The sequence below is a fragment of the Chenopodium album genome, chromosome 2 (assembly GCF_948465745.1).
Source record: "Chenopodium album chromosome 2, dcCheAlbu1.1, whole genome shotgun sequence".
In the NCBI taxonomy this organism is placed as follows: domain Eukaryota; kingdom Viridiplantae; phylum Streptophyta; class Magnoliopsida; order Caryophyllales; family Amaranthaceae; genus Chenopodium; species Chenopodium album.
The window spans coordinates 30395181-30415178 of NC_137835.1; the positions used below are offsets into that span (position 1 = coordinate 30395181).

At 37.3% G+C, this 19998-nt stretch overlaps 4 protein-coding genes and 1 long non-coding RNA gene across 5 annotated transcripts; 1 reads left to right on the forward strand and 4 right to left on the reverse strand.

The window, feature by feature from the left end:
- The first annotated feature begins 2083 nt into the window (after positions 1-2083).
- LOC145584960 (uncharacterized) lies at positions 2084-3108 on the forward strand. The gene is made up of 2 exons (XR_014100470.1): positions 2084-2302; positions 2933-3108. It is a non-coding gene; the product is annotated as an uncharacterized LOC145584960 (long non-coding RNA).
- Positions 3109-13228: 10120 nt separating this feature from the next.
- LOC145571095 (uncharacterized) lies at positions 13229-13747 on the reverse strand. The gene has a single exon (XM_081630184.1). It carries the CDS (start codon positions 13745-13747, stop codon positions 13229-13231), a length of 519 nt encoding a protein of 172 aa, XP_081486310.1.
- Positions 13748-14491: 744 nt separating this feature from the next.
- On the reverse strand, positions 14492-15133 carry LOC145571100 (uncharacterized). The gene has a single exon (XM_081630189.1). The coding sequence runs from the start codon at positions 15131-15133 to the stop codon at positions 14492-14494; it is 642 nt and encodes a 213-aa protein (XP_081486315.1).
- A 1392-nt stretch (positions 15134-16525) lies between these two features.
- Positions 16526-17008, reverse strand: LOC145571111 (uncharacterized). Its single transcript, XM_081630196.1, has one exon. The coding sequence runs from the start codon at positions 17006-17008 to the stop codon at positions 16526-16528; it is 483 nt and encodes a 160-aa protein (XP_081486322.1).
- A 46-nt stretch (positions 17009-17054) lies between these two features.
- LOC145571114 (uncharacterized) lies at positions 17055-18113 on the reverse strand. Its single transcript, XM_081630201.1, has 2 exons — positions 17969-18113; positions 17055-17911 (listed from the first exon to the last, which is right to left on the reverse strand). Exons 1-2 carry the CDS (start codon positions 18111-18113, stop codon positions 17055-17057), a joined length of 1002 nt encoding a protein of 333 aa, XP_081486327.1.
- Between the last annotated feature and the right edge of the window lie 1885 nt (positions 18114-19998).

A 19998-nucleotide genomic window follows, 5' to 3' on the forward strand; every position in this document is an offset into this window, starting at 1 on the left:
AAATTGTATATTGTTGCCTTTGTGCACTTAAGGGGTTTTTAACACCGAGGGATAGGATTTTTGGCACTTTATGCGTTTAAGGTGTCTTTGACACTGAGGTAGAATTAAAAGGGGTTCAACATTAAATAATATATGGTCACTAATTATTCAAGAATTAAATTTGTATGTTTGGTTGATTGAATAATTATTGTTGATTGATTTATTATGCTTTGAGAGTCATCACCAAGTCCAATAACATGTAAATAATGTAAAGTGAAAGAGACTACGCACCAAAACTCCTGGAACGTATATACCTTGAGTATGAACAATGGGGGGAGTTATGGGGTTTTATATTTAACCATAACTTCTAATGGAGTACAGGACGCTGTACATTCCTTTTTATTTATTATTATGCGCAGGAATTCCGCCACCTTTGAGTGGTTTTGTCGCTGGCACGGTTAGCTCCTATGTCAGTTAACCTCAATTTATTTGGGGGAGGTATAGTTGGAAACCCGTTCGATGCGTAATCAACGCTAAATGAATTATTTAGTGTCTAGTTAATGTGTCTTGTTGATTGTTGTGTGTGCTTGTAAACAGGTGCAATGAGGTAAGTGTGTGTTTTGATAGGTGAAAGCATGTTAGTGTGTTTAATTACGCTTATGTACTCAGCTTTGCTGATTAAGTGTGTTTGTGTGTTTGGCCATGTCTTTATCTTGGCCCTATGATGACCCATTTTTAATGGAGAGTAGTGGGGACAAGTAGAGATAAACTTTTCAGGTATTGAAGCATATTCATGATGGGGCATGAGAGAAGAGTGAATCATGCTAGCTTCCATTAGTTTACGATGTGTTTTATGCTTTATTTATTTATGACATATTTTACGTGGACTAACACAAAGGTTTGGTTTTGGAAAGGTTTTGAATAAGGGCCTTTAATGGTTCCAAGTTGTAGTTTGATTTTATTTGACTTCGTTTGTTTTGGTTATAAACTTGTTTTAACGATTTTTATTTTTAAGTCTTCCGCTATGTATCTTTGATAATTGCCTTAGTCGTTTTCACGGTGGCGGTAATGTCTTAGATATTCCTAAATCGTATTTTAAAGAGTAGAATGGGTATTTAAAGGAAAGGAATTTCTAGGGTGTTACATAAATGACACTCATCAAATATCATCACCCGATTTGTACTAGGATACCCGCTGAATGACCTAGGCAGTTCCATGTGTGTTGATGGAGGGTCCAATTTATTTGAAAACATATTTACACAAATGGAAAAACCGTAAAAAAACTAGAAGAGAGGAGAGGCGGTTACCTTTTTGTTTAACTCTGAAACTTTGAAAACATCCTCAAGCGGTGAACGGTTATGTTCAATGGAAAGGCAAACGGAAGCTTGAGAAATCAACTACAGGCGGCATTAGAGTCTCTCTCTCTAGAAAAATGCTTTCTTTCTCTCTCTAGACTTGAAGAATGGTCAAAGATGTGGGAGAAAGAGGGGCGGTAAACCCCTATTTATAGAAGGTGAAAACTGAGGCATCCCCATCACACCTCAAAAGCTGAACAGTCTTTTTACTGATCACCACCCATGGGGAGACGCGTGTCACATGCGCCCCGTGGCCTGCCACGTCACCCTGTAAGGGGCAAATTTTTAGGGTAAAATTACCCTAGACACGTGGCCTAATTAGAAAGGGACACGTGTCAAGCCTGGACAAATAGAACATGCACTACTACAAAAATGCCAAAGAGACCCAAATTAAGAGACCGCTTAAGTGCATAACAGGTCTCTTATAGAGGAGAGACCGATTATCTTGGATGACAGGTTTCTCGAAACATCAAAGAGACCCGTCATTAAAGAAAATAGGTCTCTTGGGATTTTTTTAAAAAATCGAGGAATATAGAGAGACCCGACATTTTAGATGATAGGTCTCACGTAATAACCAAGAAACCGGTCAATTATAATAACCGGTCTCTTGAATGTTTTTTTTTTTTTTTTAAATGTGAGAAATTAGAGAGACCCGTTATTCTAAATAACAGGTCTCTCGAATTTATTTTCCCATATACACGTAGGCAGCCACAAGCCCATTAATTAAGTCCCAAACCCTAGCTAGAACTTTTTCACTTTCTCACTTTGTCCTCTGCCGTTCTTCACCCTCCTCATTTCATTTCTGATTTTATTTCTCTCTCTTCTCTCTCCTCTCATCTCGGTCCATCTTCCTCATTTTTCTGGTTTCTCAAACGAATCTCGCACAAAATAAAATGAAATTTACATCATTTACTTCTTTCTCAATCTTCACTCTATTGTTTCAAAATTTCAAGATCTATATTGCCAAGGTGAGTTTTGTATTATTTTTCGTTATTAAGTGTTAATCTTCACCTTTTCGGTTTTTCTTGATGAAAAATCTAAATTTCTTATAATTATTGCCTTTTAACATCCTTTTTTATTGTTAAAAAACAATAATTTGTTCGAATTTTTGTTTAGCCATGAAATTAGATTGTTTGTTTGCTTATAAATGTTTTTGTTTCAAAACCTATTTTCGCCAATTTATTATGATATTTTCATTTAAAAACACCTTTCTTAGTCAGATCTAGTAATTTTCGTCTTTATTAATTTTGCATTTGATTTTCAAATTTTTGTTTCCATTTTCAATTTCGATTTTAGCGCTTTACATTTAAGTTCTGGTATTTTTTTTATTCCTTTGAGAATTTCTTGACGAATTGTTCTTTATTATGTTGTCATTGATATTAGTATATTTTTCTTGCTTTGATTTTGTGTTCAATATCATTTTAAACTAATTCTCGTATTTCGTTAGTTAAATTGAACAATTTCTCATATTTTTTTTATTGTAAACTAATTTTATTTTATATCTCGTTTTAAAATGTTTGTTTTTTCATTTTCAATCTGTTCCTTATTATGTTTTATTTTCAGGATAATAATATTTGTGTTTGTATTTGTGGTTGTAGGTAACGATCTCTCAATTTTCAAGTTTGAACTGAAGAAATCTGCAATAGAAGATCTGGGAATTTTATAGTCATCATTTTCGGAAAATTTTATTTTTATTTGTGTATTGAATTTTCATTCATATCTGTAAAATGTACATAATTTTTAGAGTGTATGAAATACAAGAATTATTTTTTTACTTATGATTTAATAATGGAATAAATAAATAAAATTAAATCAGTTATTATTGATGTTAATATCGATGAATTGTACGAGTAATTATAAAAAAAAAAAATATATATTTTTTTTTATTTAAAATGAGACCAAAGAGACCCGTTGAGTTGAAAAGCGGTCTCACTTTTCTCAAGAAAGAGACTGCTTATTTAAGACATGCGGTCTCAGTTTTTTTAAAACAGAGACCGCTTTTCTTATAAAGGCAGTCTCAATTTCCTAAAAATTGAGACCGCTTGTATTTAAGAGGCGGTCTTAGCTTTCTCATTCTAGAGACCGCCTCTAATAAAGCAGTCTCTTTACCAAAGAGACAGTTGTGCTAGAGACCGCCTCTAAGGCAGTCTCTTTGGCTAATTTGGACCGGTCTCTTTGGCCAATTTTGTAGTAGTGATGGGCCACTCACCAACTGACACGTGTCAGCCTAAGATTTCAGCTAGAATTGCGGCCTTCAAGGCCCAATTCCCGAGAAATCCGCAAAACGGCGTAGCCCATTAAGTTAGAATGACCTAATGAGCACGTATTCCCATGACCCTGTAAATAGGGATATTTTCCTTATTTTATGGACACATTCATTTATTACACTACCCTACATTCTCTCTCATCCGAGAAAGCACCTGATCTCAGAATCCGAGAAGATCTCACTTCACTTTTTTCGCATTCTTTACATCTCCAAACACGTTCTAACTTAATCGTCGGAGGCGGAGCTCCAACCACCGGGAGTCTTCGTTGTTTTGCAGGTACAGGCCGTACCGGACCAGTTTTCGAGGTGTAACTCTCCCGAGGGACTAAAAACACCCAAAACAGTAACGTTAGTCAAAAGATTCATATAATCATATAATTTTATTTAAAATATAATTTATTTGACAAAGATTATATAGTACTCTGTATAATTGAGTACATTACTGAAATATGATTTTTTTTTTCTTACAATTTCACTTTACAATGCATTTCTAGTGCGGCTAGCCGCACCATGCGGTAGGGTGCAAAATCAGCAAATGACAAAGTAACCCAACCAACCTAGTAAACCCTCCAACCAAGTAATCTTTGACCCACTTGGCAACCCCTAAATTGACCAAGTAACCCCTGATTGGACCAAGTAACCCCTGACTGGACCAAGTAACCCCTGACCAGGCCTAGTAACCCCTGACCGGACCTATTAAGTATTAACCCCCCTAGTAACCCCTAACCATGTAAGTAAACCCTAATCCTACACCACCTCAAAGCCTTAAACTCCCTCATACCACCACTTGTTGCACCTATCTCATCTCACACATCTTACCACCTTTGCACCTCACAACAACTCCAGTGCACCTAACCACCACTCCTCCACCACACTTGACCACCTCACCTTCCTCACAACCAGCATCAATCGCAGGCCATCTGACCACCGCAACAACCTCTTATCTCACGCATCTCACCTACGAAGACATTAATGTCGCAATTTTTGCAATCTCCTTCAAATCTGCAGTTCACCACAAAGAAGACGAAGATGATAGCGGAGATCACCAGTTCAACCGCGAAAACTTATTGTATGGAGGAAATAGGAATGAAAATGATGAATTGGTACCTGAATGATTTGTTGATATTTGAGGGAAATATAAGGGTTTGGAGCTTCGAATTTAGTCGCAATTCACCGCAATCTTCTTCAAATCGATCTGCAATTCATCACCAAGAAGACGAAGACGACGGCGGAGGTTAGTTTGGCTGGCAATTTTCGCGACAAAGAAGGCAAAGACGACGGCGCCGTTAGAGTTCTAGGTTGATTTGGCCGACAAAGACAAAGATGATGGCGGAGATGATGGAGGTCGGGTTGATTAGGCCAGTAAAGACGAAGACGACCACGGAGATGATGGAGGTATATATGGGGTGGAGGTGATGGTGGCCAATGTTGATTAAGGTTTGGAGGTGATTATTGTGGTTGGCCACACCGTGTGGCCAGCCACATATGAAAGTTTATGTTCACTTTATGATTTTTTTTTAATTATATATTAAGAAAATATATATTATACATGTTTTTTTAATTATATTTTAAGAAAATATATACTAAACTTATAAGATATATATGTATAATTTCTTAGCTTATTAGTTTAAGAAAATATATTTTCTAATAAAAAGATATTTTAGTAAGTTTCTAAGCAAAATAATATTAAATAATATATTTATATATTGAGTAGATATTTGCATGGTAATAATATTAAGTAGGTATTTGTATGGTACTATACAATGACTTTTTCAGATATATGCATGAGCAATAATATATTTAAATACATATAAAACTATAAAAGAATATACCATGAACAATATTATTTGATGTTATTTCCAAAGTTGGTGAACAGTAAATTTATTGTTTTAGTAAAGATGAAGAATATTATTTACATATTCTTTACTAAAAATATATAAGAATATAATATGAATAATATTATTTGACGATCAATCTTACCATAATAAACACAATTACACATAGACTATTTATTAGTATGATTTTTAATTATTTATGTGAAAAAAATAAAATTAAAAATTAAGATAGGGACACGTGCAGTCTTGGAGTTAGTGTACCATGTTTTAGTATAGTATATATATAGATTCCTTATAATCATGGCCAATGTTTATCCACCAACCGATCCTGGCTGAAACCTCTCGAGACCCCACCATCCAACCGATGAGGGAAGAGGATAGAGAAATGGGTCGGGGTGGGGGAAAGTAGGGTCGGGGTAGATCATATGAAAGTAGGTTCAAGGACTAGGTCGGGGTGGGGATAGAGGTGACAATAAGGAAAGGGGTGGGGATTGAGTAGACCACGGTCGAGGGTAATTTGCAAAGACCGATGAGCAAGGAAGGTCGAGGTTAGGGTTATAGGTGAGGGAGGGCGTTGTCCAATGTTAGTTGGAAAAGGGGATTTGGCCAGCAAGGGATGAGTTGATATGGTGAGAAGGGTTTTCTTTAAAAAAAATTATTTTTAAAAAATATTTTATTTGTTGAAACAATTCTAACCAATACCGTGACACAACCTATTTAACAAGTAAATGGTTTTCTTATTCAATTTTTTAGTATTTGTCTGTCAAATGTCGTTTTAGTTTGAAATAATCGAAAGATGGTTTTATTTTTAGAAGACCAGTCAAATATAGTATTATTCGTGGTACGGTGGTAATGTTCCTTTGACCTATAAATTTTTTTAAAAAAAACAAGTCTTTTTTTTTTCATTAATATTGAGACCTTTTTTTTTTTTTTTGAAAAGTAATATTTAGACCTTTTGTTAAACTACTAAAAAAAATTTAATCTTCTTATTTTATATTGTTGGTGCGTCTTAGTTTAAAGTAATATCCAAATAAAAAACAAAAAAAAAGTAGAGAATAGGTGAGATATTGCGTCTTCACGTTTGAGACATTCGAGACCCTACGTATTACAGCTTAACAAGTGTGATAGATCCTTTTATATCTTAATTCATGCATTTCATGTTTACCCCAAAAAAAAAAAATAACGTTGGTAGAAGTCAGAAAGCAAAAGCGCAACAAAGTTCTAGATTTACGTGAAAATCGTGGAACAATATGGATCAATCGCGACGCTAGGTAGTTAATTTTCACTAATTGTTGCTAATCTTCGCTAATTTCCAGTGTATTATATAGTTCTTCCTCTGTCACATTATTTCGTGCTTATTTCTAAAAAAACGATAATTAAGAAGAATGGTGGAAGTAGTGAAATATTACATTTGAAAGATAAAAGTACTACCTTCATCCCTAAATTACATTTCTATTTCTAAATTTACACGGGAATCTAGAAACTTAGAGTAACCTGAAAACCCATGATTAGAAAATACAATAGGAATTACAAGACATTTATTGTTATCTTTGAATAAAACAAATCAGGATGATATTAAATGCTTGCACATGTCATCAATCATTTGAAAAGAAAATTGACCAATCACATTTGTTTATGAAAAATAAAAAGACCAATCAATTTCATTTATTGTACTGCACATGGTAGAAAGTAGTAATGGAGGAATGTTATGCATGTAAAAATGCATAACAAAGGACAATTTTGTAATTACATATATGTTAGAGAGTGGTGTCATTGGATGATCAAATAATACCACTAAGTATACGATGATACTATGTATGCATATATTGGTATTATATATGCATTCAGTTGTACCAAATTTATACATAAATAGTACCACTAAAGATTCAATGGTATTATATAAGCTTACAGTGAAACAATCAGAATGTGGTCCCCCCATCACATGAGATAATTTGACCAAAAAATAAATGAGGTCCACCTTCAAACCTCCCTCTTTCCTTCTCTCTCCTCTTATCTCTCTCTACCATGTGTTTTTAGAATATTTTAATCATTGTTATGTATTTGTAAATACATAACATTCCTCCCTTTAAAATGTCCCCTGCACATGGATTACAATTTTTCACATGGACTAATCAAATTATGGTTTTTGTGCAGCCATTAATTGCCAAACGGAAAAGTAATTATAGTAATGCCACATCACACTGATTTAGGGATAATTTGGGGATATTTTGGGGAATAAATTTGGAGAATAAGGATAATTTGGTAAAAAATTCACTTAGTAATAAAAAAAGGAAAGTGGGAATCGAATTTTAAAAACCCTGAAAAGGAAAGTAGGAATGTAATTTAGGGACGGAGGGAGTAGAGAATATTGTATGAGAATTATCAAAAGTAGAGAATATTGTATAAAAAAAGAATAAATAATGATTTTTTTGGGTGTATGTGTGTTTTGTATGGGAAAGATAAAAAGTAAGTAATAATTATTGTCAAAGTAAGTAATAAAAGGTAATTAATAATTTTTTGGGTATATATGCATATAAATATCTTTGAAAAGGTATATAGACATGTAGTATATATGGGAATGAAAGGTAGTTGATTTAATTTTGAAAAATTTGCAAATTGCAGTCATTTAAAGTTTGTATTTTGCAAATAGCAGCCATTTAAATTTTTTTTTGCAAATTGCAGCCCAAAAGTTTGTATAAATTTGTAAATAGCATCTCAATTCAACTTTTTTATTGTTAACATGTCAAAATATCTTCGTTTAAGGTTTTAGGGGCCATTTTGGTTCTTAGGGGATGGAATTGAGCTCGGAATTAGCAAAAAAATAATGTAAGAGTCTCATTTTTACAGTTTTCAACAAATCGATATATTTTTGTTACGCAAAACGAGACACTTATGTTATTTTTTTGCTAATTTCAAGCTCAATTTGGACTCTTAAGGGCTAAAATGGCCCCTAAAACCTTAACCGAATATTTTTCAACATGTACATCGATGTAAAAGTTGAATTGGGCTGCAATTTACAATTTATACGAACTTTTGGGCTGCAATTTGCAAAAAAAAAAAATTAAATGGCTGCAATTTGCAAAATTTGAACTTTAAATGGCTGCGATTTGCAAATTTTCCTTTAATTTTGGTCAAATAAAAAAAAATTAAATATGAAAAATAGGAAGATGACGAGTGTCCTTCCAACTTCCTGTTTTAAATTATTAGTATTGATTTTGCTACAATTTTTACTAATAGATAATAAAATGTATTAATAGTCAAGTTGTGTCTCGGCAAATGTGTCGGTCAAACAGATGCCAAAAAAAAACAACAACAAAGGGAGTATGTTTTAGGGTGAGTTTTATTCATCTAATTTTCACTGATCTGAACTTCTCTTTACTTATGTGAAATTACCCGAACTATTCTGAATTTATTAGAACTTATTAAAACTTGTTTTAATTGCAATTTGTACTTGGGTAACCCTTACAGAACTTATTAAATCCAGACTGAACTTTTTAGAACTTATTACACATGATGTATAAGTGTAAATAAGGTGAAAAAAACAGACTCTTAACTAAAAACAAAAACTTTCCAAAAAGGAATATATGTCAACTAAAAAAAACATGGGTACTATATCATATTATTTTAAAAAAAAAAATAAAAAAAAAACTGAAACTAAACAAAACAAAAAGCAGAAAATTACTGCGATACAAAACAAGCCCTAAGTTTTTAGTTTTGGTTAAAGTTACAACTTATGGATTCAAATCTTATCTACCCCTCCTTTTTTGTATAAAATCCTAAGTTTTGGATAAAAAATTGAACAAATTTTACATGAATTTTGTAAATTATAAATGAACAAAATAACCAAAGTTGGATGTGTGATTATTGTAACATGTATTTTGTCAAATTTAAAAATGTTGTAACATGTAAGACATACTCCCTTTATCATCTTTAATACAAACTTCGTACTTCGTATAACTTTTTTAAAATGACTGTTTTTTTGTAACATTTTTTACCTTACTCTATACAACTGATACAAGTGCATAATATCTCTTTCATTTCATGTTCTCTACACCCATACTCATACTCTTTATGCTACGAAGTATTATTTATATTCTCTCACATACCTAACTTTCAAACACCTCAAGCATAATATTTGATACTCAACTCACCCACCTTAAACTTTAGACGAGTTAAACTGTTGCATTTAAAAAATGACAAAAGTTACTGATACGGAGTAGTAAATGGAAGACGATTGACGGTGATAATACTATATTTTAATTTGTAGAAGCAAGTTTTAATATAATCGATAAAAACAATTTATGTTCAATTAAAACAAGGAGAATGTTTAGGCAAATCTCAGCTAGGACATCTAAGAATCTGTTAGGTTTTGAGGGGTAATAACAATCATTCCACCAGTAATATATAAAGCAATTAAGAATGATAATAAAGCATTAAATAACTAATGATTAAGCAATAAGTATTTGATAAGATCAAAGAGATTGAGTTCAGAGATACAATACTGAATAAGGACAAGCCTCCTTGTTCAAAAGGGACACAGATCCGTAGACAAGAGTAGAGTAACAATTTATATTGAATTATGTGCGAGCGTACATGAATGTTATAATGTCTAACTCTTCCTATTTATACCTAGGGATTCCTAGGGTTACATAGATATTCAGAATATATTCGAAATAGAGAGGATCTTATTGATTTATTCTGTTCCCTGTTCTGTAGGTGTATTCTTGGCAAGTATCTTCTTGATTGATACTCTTGATCCCGCTTTCCTTGTTTGTACCAATCAAGCCGTTTTGTCTATTTTGCGGAATTCATTTATCTTGGATTGGTGCCCTACGTATACTGGGTCGTATATTAATACGGGCCCAACAATTGCCCCTAATTTTTATTTTCAAGAGTTGAAGGTGAAAATTACCTAAAGAAGTCGTTTGAAGGATTTTCGAATTTTAGAAATTATTTCAACGGTTAACAAAAATAAGGAACGTGGTGGCAGTTTTAAGGAAATTTCTTCGGTAACCGTGAAGGGCGGTTTATTTCTTTCTTCGGTATTTATTGGGTGTGCAGGCTTATGTCTAATCACTTTACTCTTTGCCCAAATTTCGAATTTCATGAGGTACTTTCTTTCTCTTCTCTGTTCTTCTCTGTTTCTTCGCTTCTTTGTTTTTCTTGCGTTTTTATGATGGATGGTACTGTAAGAGTGCTGTTTGCTGGGGTGGATGAAGGTGTGAAGAAGCTGACTTTGGTTGCGCGGAATGTTTTCCCTACTAAGGATGTTTATCCTTCCACTATGACAAGGAAGGAGGTTCAAAAGATTGTTGCAGTTGCGCGATTTCCTGATGGAGTGGTGATAAAAATTCCATCTTCTAGGGAAAGAGCTGACTGGACTGCCCCTGGTTGGGTGTGCTTTTTCGAGTATCCCTTTGTGATTGGGCATACCTTCCCTTTCTCTCCCCTTGTTCGTCAATTTCTGTCTAGGGTTAGGGTCTCGCCTTGCCAGTTATTGCCCCAAACTTGGAGGGTTTTGAGAATTCTTGACTTGCTGAGTGTGAAATTTGGTATAGAACTTGATGTGAGGGATTTATGCTATCCTTATACTATTAGGACCAGTGGTAAGGGTAGGGTTGGTCTCCGTTTGAAGGATGGTGTTGGCCCTTTGGTGACTGACTTGGAGAAGGCGTTTGACAAGAAGTGGTATCACAAGTTTTTCTTTGTGAGGATTGATTCGTTGGGTGATGATTGTGATTTTTTTATTGACATTGTTGAGGCTGAAGGTATTCTATTTTCCTGTTTTCCTGTGTTTTGCTTTCCTTCTTTATTGATTTGTGCTTATTTGCTTGATGGTTGCAGTGAGTAAGTTGAAGCAGCGCTCTCAATCTCCATCTTTGGTTGATAAGTTGTACGAGTTGAGTGCGGACGAGAGATCTTTCATCAAATTGACGCAGCCTGAGGCAGTTATCCATATAGAGTCCCTGGACGATTCTGATTATGAGTTGTTCCTGCTATGTCTCAAGATTTGTTTTCCTTTTTTGCTATCCCTACACATTGTTGTTATGCTGCTCTTTATTGCAAATCTGCTTGTGGTATATCGATTACGTTCTTTATGTTGTTGTTGGAAATTTTATCGTCCTCTTGTTTTGCTTTTTCTTTATGGGCTGATCTGTATGCATTGTTAAGTTTGTTGTATAATTTGTTTTATTGTCTCTTATAGACCTGGTACTTTTTGTTGTATTCCCTTTTGAATTTTTTTTTTTTTTTTTTTTTTTTTTTTTTTTTTTTTTTTTGCAATGTGTAGATACTTCCCGGTCGTTGAGGTCTCATGAACTACTTAGTTCTTCTTCTATCTTGGGTCGCATTAGGTCGCGGGCCTCTCTTAAGGGTTCAGAGGATGTCCTTGCTCCAGCTAATGTGAAGCCTCTAAGGAGTGCTCCTCCTCCACCTCCTCCTCGTACCAACCTTAACAGGAAGCTTGAGATCCCTGCTGACGTTGATGCTGTTGACTTCTCTTATGACTCTTTGGCTCCCCATGTGGATAACTTGCTCTTCCCAGCTTTCAAGGAGCGCCAATCCTCACAGACTTTCGATGACCTTTCTCAAGAGGATGTCGCGCGGTCTTTCCAGGTATAGTATACTCCCTTAAAAAATCAGAAAATCAGTTTGGGTGCCCCTTTGCGTCTCCTGACCTTGTTGTGATATTTTGCAGAGTTTTCAGTCGTGCCTTGGTGTATTGAGCAAGGTGTCAGAGTTCACTCAGGCTTATGATGTTATGAAGAAGGAACGTGATGCCCCTGTTGATAAGTATAAGGCTGCCACTGATGCTTTGAAGGCTGAAAGGACCAAGTACAAGTAGTGCCTTGCGGATCGGGATGGGTTGAAGGGTACCCTGAAGGAGGCTGCAAACGATTCTCTTAATGCGGCTAGTTATTATTTTGGATAGGCGCGCTTAGAGATGATGGAGGATTACCAGCAGGGGAAGCATGGGGCATGGGACTATGATACTGAGAAGTCTGCCTTTGAGAAAACTTTCCCTGCAGGGACTGCTGCTCCTAGTACCTTGCTGCTAGCCTATGCTGATGAAGAGGTTGATTCTCCCATGAACGAGGATATGAAGGATGGTCCTGAGGATTCCAAGTCTGTTGCTGAAGAGAGGGTCCCTGTTGATAACACTGGGGAGAATTAGTTTCCATGGTGCTATGTCACCTGCTAGTTGTGAACAATATTTAAGTTTTTTTTTTTTTTTTTTTGGAGAATGTTTGTTTTTACTGCTCTAGTGCAGTTAGATAATTTGTGTTGTTTTTGTGCTGCCTTGTTGCAGCTGGATGATTTGCTTATTTTGTTGCTAAGTATTTTTACCTCTTTTGCTATGTTGTGCCTGTATTTCTTATTGCATCACAGTTTTATTTACGTACGTAATATTTCTTACATGTTTATGTTGATAGTGCCTTGTTGGCGCTTCTTGTAGGGATAGGTGGTTGTCGCCTTCTTTTGCTTTGTATGGTAGCGTAGCTTGTTCGTCCTTGTAAAACAGAATTGGGTGAGGGGTGGCCGTGGGTTTCCCCAATGGCCCTCCGATGCCAAAGTCAGTACTCGTAGTGAATATAAATTGAATTGACAAAGTTTAGATGAAGAAGAGTACCTGTCGTGCTGCCTTTGGCTGTTGGAGATTTTTTGGTTTTTTTGTTTTTCTTCTTTTTTTGTGTTTTCGTTGCTTTTTTTGTTTTTTGTTTTTTTTTTTTGTATTTTGTATTTTTGTAAAAAAAGAAAACGAAATTGAAATGATAACTACGTACCTTTGTTCTTCAGAAATGATAGAGTTTTAGATGTGCTGCATTCCAACTTCTTTGTACCTCTTTTCCTTCTGCGTTCTTGAGTCTGTAGGCTCCGTTGCCTACTACCTTGATGATTTCATATGGTCCTTCCCATTTGGGTGCTAGTTTTCCTGCGTTTACTTCTCTAGTATTCTCGTACATTTTTCTGAGGACCCAATCTCCTAATTTGAAGACTCTTGCCCTGACGTTCTTGTTGAAGGACCTTGCTACTTCTTGCTGGTATGCTGCCATTCTCATTTTTGCGTCTTCCCTTAATTCTTCCACTGTGTCCAGGTTGTGCATTAGTTCCGCTTGGTTTCTTTCTTTTGTCTTCAACCCGTACCTTGCTGTAGGGACTTCTACTTCTGTTGGGATTACTGCCTCGCATCCGTACACCAATGAGAATGGGGTATGACCTGTGGCGCCTTTTGGAGTTGTTCTGTCTGCCCATAGTATGTTGGGTAGTTCATCTGCCCACTTCCCTTTCGCTCCTTCTAGTTTTTTCTTCATGTTGCCTATAAGGACTTTGTTACTTGACTCTGCCTGTCCGTTTGCTTGCGGGTATCTCGGTGTGGACATGATGAGGGAGATGTTCCACTCCTTACAGAACTTCGTGGTCTTGTTGCTGATGAACTGAGACCCGTTGTCTGTAATGATCTCTGCTGGCACTCCAAATCAACTTAGGATGTTTCTTTTGATGAATGAGATGACGTGCTTATCCTTGATTTCCTTGTAAGCTTCTGCTTCGATCCATTTTGAAAAGTAGTCTGTCATTGCTAAGAAATACACTCTCTGCCCTGATGACGGGGGTAGTTTCACTATGTCCATTCCCCATTTCATGAATGGCCAAGGCGTCAGCGTTGGATGTAACTCTTCTGACGGTCTGTGTGTCAAAGGTGCGTGTTTTTGGCATGCTAAGCATTTCTTGGCAAATTCTGCAGCGTCCTTTCTCATGTTGGGCCAATAGTATCCCATTCTTAGAGCCTTGTTGGCTAGATTCCTTCCTCCTGAATGATTTCCGCATTCTCCGTTGTGTAGGGACTGTAGGACCTGACGTGCTTCTTCTTTCTCTAAGCATCGTAAGAAGGGACCTGCTACAGACTTTTTGAAGAGTACGTTGCTGATTAGGCAATATTTTGAAGCTTTCAGGGCGAGTGCTTGAGCAGCTACTTTCCCTGTTGGTACTGTCTTGTCTAAGAGGTACTCTTTCAGTGGTTTTGTCCAGCTACCGTCCTCTTCCTCTATAGAGTCTGATTAAACTTCGTAGACGTTCATAGTTGATTCTTTCTCAATGGCTAGAGAGAGTACGTGCACTAGGGGGATAGCTCCAAATTTTTTTGGGTTAATATTTGATCCCAAGTTTACCAGTGCATCTGCTTCAGTGTTCAAGTTTCTAGGTACCTGGTCTATCTTGAATTCCTTAATGAGCTTCCATGTGACTTCTAGGTAAGCTGTCATCCTGGCGTCCTTTGTTGCGTATTCCCCATTGATTTGCTTTACCATGAGCAAAGAGTCTGAAATTACTTCCAGGTGTTGTATCTTCATATCTTTTGCGACAGTTAACCCTGTTATTAGTGCTTCGTATTCGGCTTCATTGTTGGTGGCCTTGAAATTACACCTTACTTCCTGTGCTATTTTATCTCCTTGCGGTGATGTCAGTACCACTCCTAGGCCTACACCACGTATGTTTGCTGCGCCATCTGTATGGAGCGTCCATTTCAGTGTAGCCTTTGGTTCCTGTAATGCCAGTACTTCTTTCTGTGCTTCTTCCTCAAGGGCTGGGCTGAAGTCTGCTACGAAGTCGGCCAAGGCTTGTGATTTGATTGCAGTCCTGGGCTCGTATTGTATATCGTACCTGCTCAGATGTAGGGCCCATTTCTCCATCCTCCCTGACATTTCTAGCTTTCTCATGATGGCTTTGATGGGATAGTTGGTTTGTACTCGTATAGCATGACTTTCAAAGTATGGGCGTAGCTTTATTGAGGCAGTAACTAAGCCTAAAATAATTATCTCTAAGGATGTGTACCTCGTTTCTGCACTGAGTAGGGTTTTGCTTACGTAATAGATGGGAAATTGCTCTTTGTCTTCCTCTCTTGTGAGGACTGCACTGACCGTCCCTTCTGACACTGCGAGGTACAATTGGAGGGGCTCCCCTTCCTTAGGTTTAGAGAGTACCAATGGGTTGGCCAAATACTCCTTTAGCTTCTAAAATGCTTCGTCGTGCTCTTGTTCCCATTTGAATTCCTTGTTCTTCTTCAAGACTTCGTAGAAGGCTCTGTTCTTGTTGGAAGATTTTGAGATGAACCTGTTTAGTGCTGCAATTTTTCCTGTTAAGCTCTGTACATCCTTCTTAGACTTTGGTCGCTCCAGGTCCAGGATGGCTTTGACTTGATCTGGGCTAGCCTCTATTCCTCTTTGCACAACCATGTACACTAGGAACTTTCCTGACTGTACTCCGAATGTGCATTTCGTGGGATTTAGCTTCATGCCGTACTGCTTCAGGATGGCGAAGGCTTCTCTAAGGTCTCTGACGTGATCATCTACCTTCTTGGATTTAACTACCATGTCGTCTATGTAAACCTCTATTGTGTTTCCAATTTGTTCCTCGAACATCTTGTTCACCAACCTTTGATATGTTGCTCCTGCGTTTTTCAATCTGAAAGGCATTACCTTGTAGCAATAGATTCCTTGACTAGTGATGAAAGCGGTTTTTTCTTTGTCGTCTTTATGCATGAGGATTTGATTGTACCCATTGTATGCGTCCATGAAGGATAGCAGCTCGTGCCCTGCTGTTGCGTCTACCATGGCATCGGTGTGAGGTAAAGGGAACGGGTCCTTTGGGCATGCCTTGTTAATATCTGTGAAGTCAATACAGATTCGCCATTTTCCATTCTTTTTTCTGACTACCACCACGTTAGCAAGCCATTCTGGGTACTTCACCTCTCTGATCTTCCCTGTCTTCAATAGGTTTTGAATTTCCTCATTGATGATCTTGTTCCTTTCTGGCGCAAATTTCCTTCTCTTTTGCTTTACTGGTGTATGCATTGGGTCTACGTTCAGTTTGTGAGTGATCACATCTGGGGAGATGCCTTTCATGTCTTCGTGGGTCCATGCGAACACATCTTTTTCTTCTTCCAAGAAGTCATAAATTTGCTGACGGAGATCTGAATTCAATTCTGATCCTATTCTGACCTTTTGATCTGGATGGTTGGGGTTCAGCTGGACTTCCGTGGTTTCCTGTTCTTTTGCTATGCTCAATTTCTCTTGGCCCAGCTGACCCTCTGATTGCTATGCTGAACTCTTTTTTGCAGATATTGCTTTTAGTGCGATCTTGTAACATTCCTTGGCTTCCTTAGGATCTCCTCTGATTTCTTGGATACCCCACCTGGTAGGGAATTTGATGATTTGATGGTACGTGGAGGGGATGGCCTTTATCTCATGTATCCATGGTCTGCCTAGGATTATATTGTATGATGAAAAAGTGTCAATCATCACCAGGAACTTGACTTGTAAGTTGACTCCTTTCGCATAGGTAGCTAATGTTATTTCTCCACTTGTTTTCTTGGTTTCCCTGCTGAATCCTACTAGCATTGTTGACTTATTGATGATGTTCTTCTCGTCGATGTTCATATGTTTCAGGGTATCAAGCATGATGATGTTTGCAGAGCTTCCATTATCAACAAGGATTCGCTTGATCATACAATTTCCAACTGGGAGTGAAATCACTAGACCGTCATGATGGCCTTCTATTGCGTCGCTCTCTTCAAACATGATGGGAATGTCCGCTTTTGATTTTTCCCTTCTGTCGGGCTGATCTTTATTGCTTTCCTTCGCATGCCGCTTCGCTGCTGAATATGTTAAGCCGCATACTTCTGACCCTCCTGATATGAAACGGATGGTTTTGACAATTGGAGGAGGAGGTGGGGGGGCCTCCTTGCTTTGATTCTTTTTCCCTTCCCGGAGCTTTGGATCTATCTGACAGAAGTTCTTTGAGATATCCTTTCTTCAGCAGGTAAGCAACCTCCTTTCTGAGCGCAACACATTCATCGGTTGTATGGCCAATATCTGAATGGAAATCGCACCATCTTGATGGGTCTTTCTTTTCTCCAGGCCTGTCACTCTTTCTAGGCCACTGCACGGTGTCTTCCATCTTGTTCAGGGTCCTAATTACTCCTGCAGGGTTAACATTGAAACAATACTCATGCAATTTAGTTGGGAGTTCAGGATCTTCCCTCCAGTCTGAGAATTCTTCTTCAACAACATTGATTGATCCTTTATCAAAGCGGGAGCGCTGATACGGTTTGAATCGATGGTCTCTCCTGGGAAAATTGTTGTTCCTTCTTGACTCGCGATCTGGCTCCGGGGTCTTTCTTGCATAGACATCTTCTTCAAACCTGACCTGAGCCATAGCTTTGGCTTGTACATCCTCGAAGGTCGTGCAGGGATATTTGGTCAACTCTTTGTAGAGCTCACTATGGTCCAACAACCCTCTTCTGAATGCTTCAATTATTGTAGGAGCATCGCATTTGTGTATCCCAATCTTCACCCTGTTGAACCTGTTAAGATAGTCTCTCAAGGATTCTCCGTGTCTTTGCACAACACGGTACAGATCTGAGGATTGCTTTTCGATTTTTCTGCTACTAGCAAATTGAATCTTGAATAGATTCACCATTCCTGCAAAAGATCGAATTGTCCCATTATCTAAATTAATGAACCAAGTTAGGGCGGGACCTGACAATGTGGCTCCAAAGCCTTTGCACATGATTGAGCTTGTCATCATCTTCTGCTTGTAGAGGGACACGTGCTCATCAGGGTCCGCTGTTTCGTCGTACATAGCCATGTTGGGCGTGCTAAACCTCTTTGGCACTTCTACCATGGCGATCTCTTCTGAGAAAGGAGACTCTATATATCCATCCGCTGCCTCTTCTTCCATGGGCTTTGGCACTCTAGGGATTTTGGCGATCTTGGCCTCAAATGCCTTGAGGTATTCCTTAACTACCTTCTCTATTTTTCCCTGCTCAGCTCCTTCTTGTCTATCCTTCTTGATAAATCCTGCATCCAGTGAATCTAGTTCTAGGGAAAATTCCTTGTTGTTAGATCATTTTTCCCCGTTAGGGGTGTGGAAGGTTCCAGACATATCAAGGTGCATGGCTATACATTCAGTGCTTTTTCTGGTGTTAACGGTTTTAGATGCAATTGATTGTATTTGGCTACGGAGGGCTTCATTTTGTTTGGTTAAGCTGGTGAGTTTGGCTTCGGTTTGGACCTTTTGGGCCAATAATGTTTCGATTTGGCTTTTTTGTTAGTCTAAGGTTTGACGGAATGCGTTCATTCCTTCATTGATTTCAGCAATGGTAAAGGGTACTGGTTGTCCAGTCATGGTGATTGTCTCGGCTTTTGATGAATTGGTAGGTTAATTGATTATCAGCCCCACGGTGGGCGCCAAATTGTTTAGGCAAATCTCAGCTAGGACATCTAAGAATCTGCTAGGTTTTGAGGGGTAATAACAATCATTCCACCAATAATATATAAAGCAATTAAGAATGATAATAAAGCTTTAAATAACTAATAATTAAGCAATGAGTATTCGATAAGATCAAAGAGATTGAGTTCAGAGATACAATACTGAATAAGGACAAGCCTCCTTGTTCAGTAGGGACACAAATCCGTAGACAAGAGTAGAATAACAGTTTATATTAAATTATGTGCGAGCGTACATGAATGTTATAATGTCTAACTCTTCTTATTTATACCTAGGGATTCCTAGGGTTACATAGATATTCAGAATATATTCGAAATGTAGAGGGTCTTCTTGATTTATTCTGTTCCCTGTTCTGTAGGTGTATTCACTCTTGATCCTGCTTTCCTTGTTTGTTCCAATCAAGCCGTTTTGTCTATTTTGCGGAATTCTTTGATCTTGGATTGGTGCCCTACGTATACTGGGTCGTATATTAATACGGGCCCAACAGAGAAGCGAACCTGACTTTAAATAAGCCGTGTTTCAGTTCAACTTACAATAATATTTACACCATTTTTCAATACCTACAACATCTTGTACTAGTTACATATCAATTCTATTACATTTGATACAATATAGAATATACTACCTCCATTTTTCTATGTTCTAATCCATTATTTTATCATTTTCAACCCCACCTTAACCTTGTTAAATTTAATAATACTACCAACAACTAGAATGGTCAAGAAAGTTCAGGACTTGTTACACTGCTTTGATAATCACTTGTATAAATAGAATTCCTCCTTATAAACCTATTCAAGTTGTCAAATATAATACTAACAAAAAAGTTTTAATACTTCACAACTTTAACAAATTCTAGATTGTGTTCTTCGTAAGGCTGAAAATATGTCATTGGGGAGCAATTTAGTAGAAAACATGAAGAACATGTCACTTAAGAATTGGGATCCATGTTATTGGGCAGCTCAATCATGTCCTGTATTAAACAGCCCAGTAGATTGGAAAGAAACACCAGAGAATCATGTCTTTATAGTTGATCTTCCCGGTGTTACGAAAGAAGATGTCAAGATAGAGGTTGATCAAGGAAGGGTCCTCCAAATATGTGGGGATAGAGGTGGTGCCTCTGATCACCGGGAGGCGGGTTCCGAGGCTGCCAAATATGGGGATAAATGGCACCAGATTGAGCGAAGCAGGGGTAAGTTCTGTAGTGTTTAGGCAAATCTCAATAAGGACATTTAAGAATTTGCTAGGTTTGAGGGTTAATAACAATCATTCTACCAATAGC